The 6,609-nt window shown below is 38.9% G+C and overlaps 1 protein-coding gene across 2 annotated transcripts in view; it reads left to right on the forward strand.

Annotated features, from left to right (window-relative positions):
- LOC107592594 (seizure protein 6-like) overlaps positions 1-6,609 on the forward strand; it is a 104,382-nt gene continuing 97,773 nt past the window's right edge. For both annotated transcript variants that reach the window (XM_016282123.1, XM_016282122.1), the window contains exon 1: positions 1-286. In XM_016282123.1, coding sequence (XP_016137609.1) covers positions 202-286 — 85 coding nt within the window. In that variant the 5' untranslated portion in view covers positions 1-201. The remainder of the gene's footprint in view (positions 287-6,609) is intronic.

A 6,609-nucleotide genomic window follows, 5' to 3' on the forward strand; every position in this document is an offset into this window, starting at 1 on the left:
TGAAACGGCTCGACTCAGTCTGAGAGGTGCTGACAGAAATTGAACATTCTCCGGCTCTCCTCCGTTCACAATTACAAATCTCGTTCCTTACGGCGTGCGGCGGAGGTCTCGCGGAACGTTTGCGTCCTGTTCCTCTTTAATTATTCGGAAAGTGTTTTAATACAAGGACATATTCTGTGATAGGAGCCCACTGCCGCGAGCATGAACTCGACAAGAAATTACACACCAAACATGGTCATTCTGATTCTGGCCGTGTTTGCTGTCGTGTGGGTGGCACAAGGGCAAGGTAAGCATTTATATTTATAATTCGAAACATTGTATACTTGTTCTGCTTTCCACGCGATTAGCGGAACAGGATACGCGCAGCTCCACAGAGCCCGATGGGAAGATGATGTGAACCCATTTCTCACTGTATTGTTCATTTGTTAGCGGAGAAAAAAACTCTAGCAGATTTGTGTTGAGGAGGTTTATTTAAGACGCTTCACTAGTACTTTGGTTGCACTCGAGCTGAAATATGTTCTCTCATCACACATTGCCCAACAGATGGACTCGTAAGTCAAAAAGTCATCGGCGTAATTGTGATAAAGCCCACACAGGATGGACAGCACCGCGCTTGACAGTGTATTTCCTATTTGCTCCACGATCTTCTATATTTATTTCAGCATTGTGTTATTTTTATTCTAGCCAGAGATCTATATGTTTTAGTCTCTCGTTTTCATTTTCCATTTTTCTTCCATGCCTCAATTCAATTTACAGATCATTCACACTACATTTTTATTTAGACGAAATATTATAAATATTTATTAAATACACTTATTGGTTATTGATCATAACATAAAAATGGTTGACTTATTGGTGTCAGCCAGAAATGTAATGGCTGTAAATTCTCATTCAGTATTACGTGATGTAAAGTTAGTACACAAGCCAGATCTTTGGTTATAGATTTATCTGATCAGAATATTACATGTGATCATGTATAACAAGCTGAAAAGTTTGAGGTTCAACAGGTTTTTAATTTAAAGGATCATAGTGTGGTGAGACTAAGGAACATGATTTATCTACTGATCTAAAAGTAAAATGTACTTTCAGTGATTATCAAGATCGGATCTTCACCTTCACAAGTCACTGTAAAATGCATTTTATTTACAGGGAAACTTCATCCATAGTTATGTAAACTTAAACTAAAATCTCTTCAGTAACTATTTTAATTTATTGTTGTAGAAAGAAAGCAGCGTAATCACGTAAAAAAAAAAGTTAAAACTAAAGCACAATGTTTGGAACATGAGAATAATGTAGGTGACGTTTTAAAATGAGATTGGTTTGTTCTAGTATAATCAGTAGGCCTGTTTCATCCACACTTCCTTTACACCACACTGTTGACAGAATAAGTGAGTGACATCTTCTGAAACAGTTTGCGTGTTTCATATCTAATATTTGTCATTTAACATAGGGGACTAAAACATTGTTGTCAGTAATATTTGACGTTGATATTTCTCACAATTTGCATTTGCTAGTTTTGAGGATTATATCAGTACAGAGCCTTACAAAGTTCATGTTTATTTTTAAAACATTGATTAATCACACAAAACATGTAAAATATAACACTAAATGCTAGCCATGCATTTTGCTCACTGAAAACTGCTACAGTCATTTTCCAAGCACAGCATAGTCCATGTTGCACTTCATTTTCGCACCAGAAAGCTGTTGTACACCACTACCTAAGAGCTCTGTGTTGTTTTTAGCTTTTGTCTGACAATTCCCGTCACTCTTTTTTGTCTTACTGTAAAAGCTCTGCGAGCAATACAAGGGATAATCCCTGTGTTATTTGTCAAGAGCTGCTCCATGCAGTATACTTTTGAGAGCTACGCAGCCCTCAATTCTCTGCATAAATATTCTATGCGGTGTCATTTTCCTTTGAGACTGATTGAATGAGCAGAGCTTTTCCATTCTGTCTTTTGTCTCAGACTCCTCTTGTCTGTCTGTAATAATTACATTTTGCACTGTATTGATTACATATTGGTGATTGGAACATTGACCTTTCTGCTTTTAGAGGTGTATAAGTTAGTGTTTCCGATCAGTCACCTTCAGGACGGGTGTGATGAGGCTTCAGGTTTGTGCGCTGAATGGCTCTTACCTTGAAAAGCACTCTGACTAATGCACAGCTCCATCATTCCACACTGAGCACAGACAGCAGGCTAAAAGCATGGCCCACCACTCACAAATGGATGATGGGCTATACAAGAAATGCAGGAAGGTCAGTGGGTCAATTTGCTCGGGTCTGTGCTGTCCTGCTGTGATAGACGCAGATGTAAATACACAATTAGTGCATGACACCAGGAAACGCACACAGGAAAAGACAAATGTTAATGTGTACAAAATATGTGACTCATGTTATGGATGTTTTGAATAAGGCAACGGTGCATTAGCAAGTATGAATGTTTTTAAATGAGGTTCACTGGCGTACAGGACACCTCCATGGCTCGCTCATGGCATTGTGAGCAAAGGATATATGGTTACATTTGTAATCTGCAGCAGTTTCTAATACATACAGTAGCGGCGTCTAAACATATATGTATATATGGTGCATTTGCAAAGACTTTTCAATGCAGCATAAGTGTACGTGAAATCAATGAATATTGATTTGCATGCACAACAGACAGAAATCAAGTGTGCTGATTGTCATGACAGAGCAGCTGGTGTAAAGATGTTGTAGGAACCTTTACCAGCTTTACCAGCTGCTTCCCTGTAATGCAACCTTTAGATTTTAATGGAGCTTCATTCTAGAATCTTTGCTGCGGAATCACTTGTCTCATTCACAGCAGATTTACACTTTGAACATAGCAATGAAAAGTCATAATGAAGATTAAAAGAAATAGGGATGCAGGATATATCTGTACCATAGTTTTGAGTAAAAAATGCTGGTAAAAAAAAATTGATACCTCCAGCAGGAATTTTGAAGTTGCTAACAAGTTGCTGTATAAGAATTACAACGATCAAACATGATTGCTATTAGGTATTTGTTTTAAGTATATATGGTCACTTGAAGTTATTCTTAAGTTATATTTAATAACACTGTTAAATGTAATCTTTAGCCAATCTCAAAAATGAATATTAATTTTTTAATACTGTGCATTGTAATGTTGTGATGCCTCAATTCAATTTACAGATCATTCACACTAAATTTTTATTTAGACGAAATATTATAAAATTGTATTATCGGTCACTTATTGATTATTGATCATAACATAAAAATCATTATTGACTCATTGGTGTCAGCCAGAAGTGTATCAGTGAATTGGTGCATCCCTAATAAAATTATTATTAAGGCTAAATTGCCCAAAATAACATTATTTCTCTAACAATGTTGCTAAAAATGATTCATGACATCAGTTTGGAAACCAAAATGCTTATTCGCCATTGGTTCCCTCTGACATTTCCTTTGAGAACTGTGATGAGAATTGTAGTTTATGGTTTAGAGAAAAATGTGATCTTTGGTTAATGTTACTTAAGGGAATTTTTTCTTTTTGTTGTACAAAATAAACTCATACGTCCTACATGAATTTGAAAATTGCTTACATGTTGCTATATTGTGAAAAGAAGCTGCAAGTAACACATTGAATTAAATGTGAAATTTTGAAGTAGTGTTTTGAATTACTACTACAGTTTTGAAAGACTGAAGTTATATTTCTGGTAAAACGTACTCCAGTAACCTGTTTTATTTACAACTTTGAAAAATTTATTTTTACAGTGTACAAGTCTCACAATGGTTGTCTCATTCATCAAGCATGTAAAACTCAAATCCTTGCTGTAGCTGTAGTCTATATTTAGACACTTGTTAGCAAACACAGCAGCATTAAAATCCACATTTGAGATATGACTGTAGTGCCGAATGGTCTCAGAGCAGCGCAACATAGCGCAGTCGTCTGAGTCACTGTTACGCCCCGTCTAGGGGTAAAGGATGCAACATGAAAAGAAAGAGAGGAAGCGGGGAATCTTTTGAGGGTTTTTAATGAAACCAAACAAAGAAAAGGTACAATCATCAAAATAAATCAATGAATAGGGAATTTCCTTCAGGAGTTGACCAGGCCAAAATAATAAACAAAACTTCCTTATTTTAAGACCTCTTTCCTAAACCCTAAACAAAATAGAATAAAATAAAACGTACACTATACTAACCTAACTTCCTAACCAAAAACAGAGATAAAAAAGGTTACAATAAACAAAATGGCGTCAAACTCCTTACTTTCTCCCAATCCTCTATATTTACAATGATATACAACTATTTACAAGATCAGGCAAACAGAGTTAAAAGGAGAATCCAAATCCACGTCATAGCAAGCAATGGGGTCAAAACCAAACAGTCCCTACTTACAAAATTCATATCTCTTTTAAAGATCAAACAATCCTCACTCTAAACAACCCACATTCAACTAAGAGAACACACAGACAAAATCCAACAACTCTCTCTCTCTCTCTCTCTCTCTCTCTCTCTCTCTCTCTCTCTCTCTCTCTCTCTCTCTCTCTCTTTCCTATGCTCTGCTCTGTTCTGCTCTGGAGAAAGGAAGTGACATCAGGGCTTTTAAGGTGTGCCTTTTTTGAATGCACCAATCCAGATGGGCCAATCATTAGCCTGCAGGAGCCAATCAGCATCACACCTGGATACAGACACTTTCAAAACAAAAGAGAGACAGAAATGAGAAAAGACAAAACAAAGGGTTGTAACAGTCACTGTCTGTGCTCTGGCACTGTGTAAGATCAGACATCCCAGGTCTCCACTGAGAGAATAAGAGTGTCAATGATGGGTTGACTTAAACACCGTGCTAGTCAACCCAGCTGAGATCAGCCCTCGAGGAGGGTGAGTTCCACAGCCTGACCTCATTACCCGAAGCACCAGGGGGAGAGTTCGGCCACACTTCCTCCCAACGTAGCTCATCCTGCTCCGAGAAGCCATTAGGCACACACCCTGTCTTTTAGGATCAAGCAATATCACTCAATCAGCAATTTATCAGTGCCCTGTGTCGGCCCAGGCAGTGCTGGAGAAGAAGGATGGAAAGGGGAGTGATTGTCATCTTGACCTCTTGACGCCCACACGCACACTCGCTCAGCTGTATTTCAGCAGGAGCTGTGAGGTTGAGCGTCTGCTCTCCTAGTCTTTATTACGTCCCTGATTAATGAGTCGGCCGCCAGGCTGGATGGCCTCCCACGGCCACACTGGCAGACCTGCCACTTCTGTAATGCTGATGAATGGTCAGCTGGGACAGAGCTCAGTAGACAGTACTGCTGGGAGAAATCTGGATGCTGCCAGGGTGCCCCGCCTCCTGCCGTTAGCACAACTGGCACATATGCACCACGGGCGCTTCCTCTGAGGAGGCAAGGGAGGCAGTGCCTCCTCGAGAATTGGATGAGAAAATATTCACATTACAGAAATAAAATAATTACGAAAATATAGCAATAACACATGTATAACATTTTTATAGCATACGTAACGTAAAAACAAAAACACTGTGTGTTTGGTGGAGGTAATTGAGAATGAATGTGGAAACATCTCTTAAAGGTGACATATCATGAAAATCTGACTTTTCCAGGTTTTAAGTACTATAATCAAGATTAAAATGATTAACCCAGTAACTTTGTTTTGGTAAGCCTTTTTCTGCAAGCGTCTGAAAAAACCAGCGAGTCTGATTTCGCTCCCCTAATGACATTGCAAAGGGATCTCATTATAATATTACCAGCCCTTAATCTGTTAGTTTCCACCCACGGTGCCGTCATTTTGATTTCGTAAGCGACAACGGTGTACTTTCTGTCCATGTGCTTCTGATGTGTGCACTCATAAAACCGTATATCAGAAGTTTAAACTAATATGGTTTAAAACGCATGGTTTCAGCGTGATAAACATGATAATCAGAACCAAAACAGATGTTTTTAGCAGGTACGAGCTGTAATGGTGCAGCTCTATTCTGGAAAAGGGGGCGGGGAGCAGCAGCTCATTTGCATTTAAAGAGACAGGCACGAAAAACAGCGTGTTTCTGCTTCCACTCAAAATAGGCATTTTCAAAATTATATAATAAATGACCTGTGGGGTATTTTGAGCTGAAACTGACACCAGAGACTTATATTACATATTGTAAAAAGGGGCATAATATGCCTCCTTTAAGAGGAGGCAGTGCATTCATTGCACTATGATGACTGGCCTATTACACAGTTAATGTGATCTTGTCTCTTGTTTTCATGCATGTTGCGCATCTGTTCATCCATCTGAATGAATAAATATAATGTCAAGACTAATTAAAAAGTAAGTAAACAACTCACCCACTTAGATATAATGTAAAAATCAATTCTGTCATAATTTACTCACCCTCAACTTGTTGAACACAAAAAATATATTTTGAAGCATGTTAGTAACGTCTAGGTTACTTGTGTAACCCTCGTTCCCTGAAGGAGGGAACGGAGACAATACGTCAGTCTTGACTGACGAATTGGGATCTCGCCCGAGAGCCCAATCACCTTCGAGTGTAAACTAAACAAGCCAATGACAGTTGGCGTGCGTGTTTCGCCACGCGCACCCCGCCCCGCAGCGCGGGTATAAAAGGAGAGCGCGTGCAAACGCAC

This window comes from Sinocyclocheilus grahami, unplaced genomic scaffold, assembly GCF_001515645.1.
Source record: "Sinocyclocheilus grahami isolate Dianchi unplaced genomic scaffold, SAMN03320097.WGS_v1.1 scaffold155.1, whole genome shotgun sequence".
Lineage (NCBI taxonomy): Eukaryota > Metazoa > Chordata > Actinopteri > Cypriniformes > Cyprinidae > Sinocyclocheilus > Sinocyclocheilus grahami.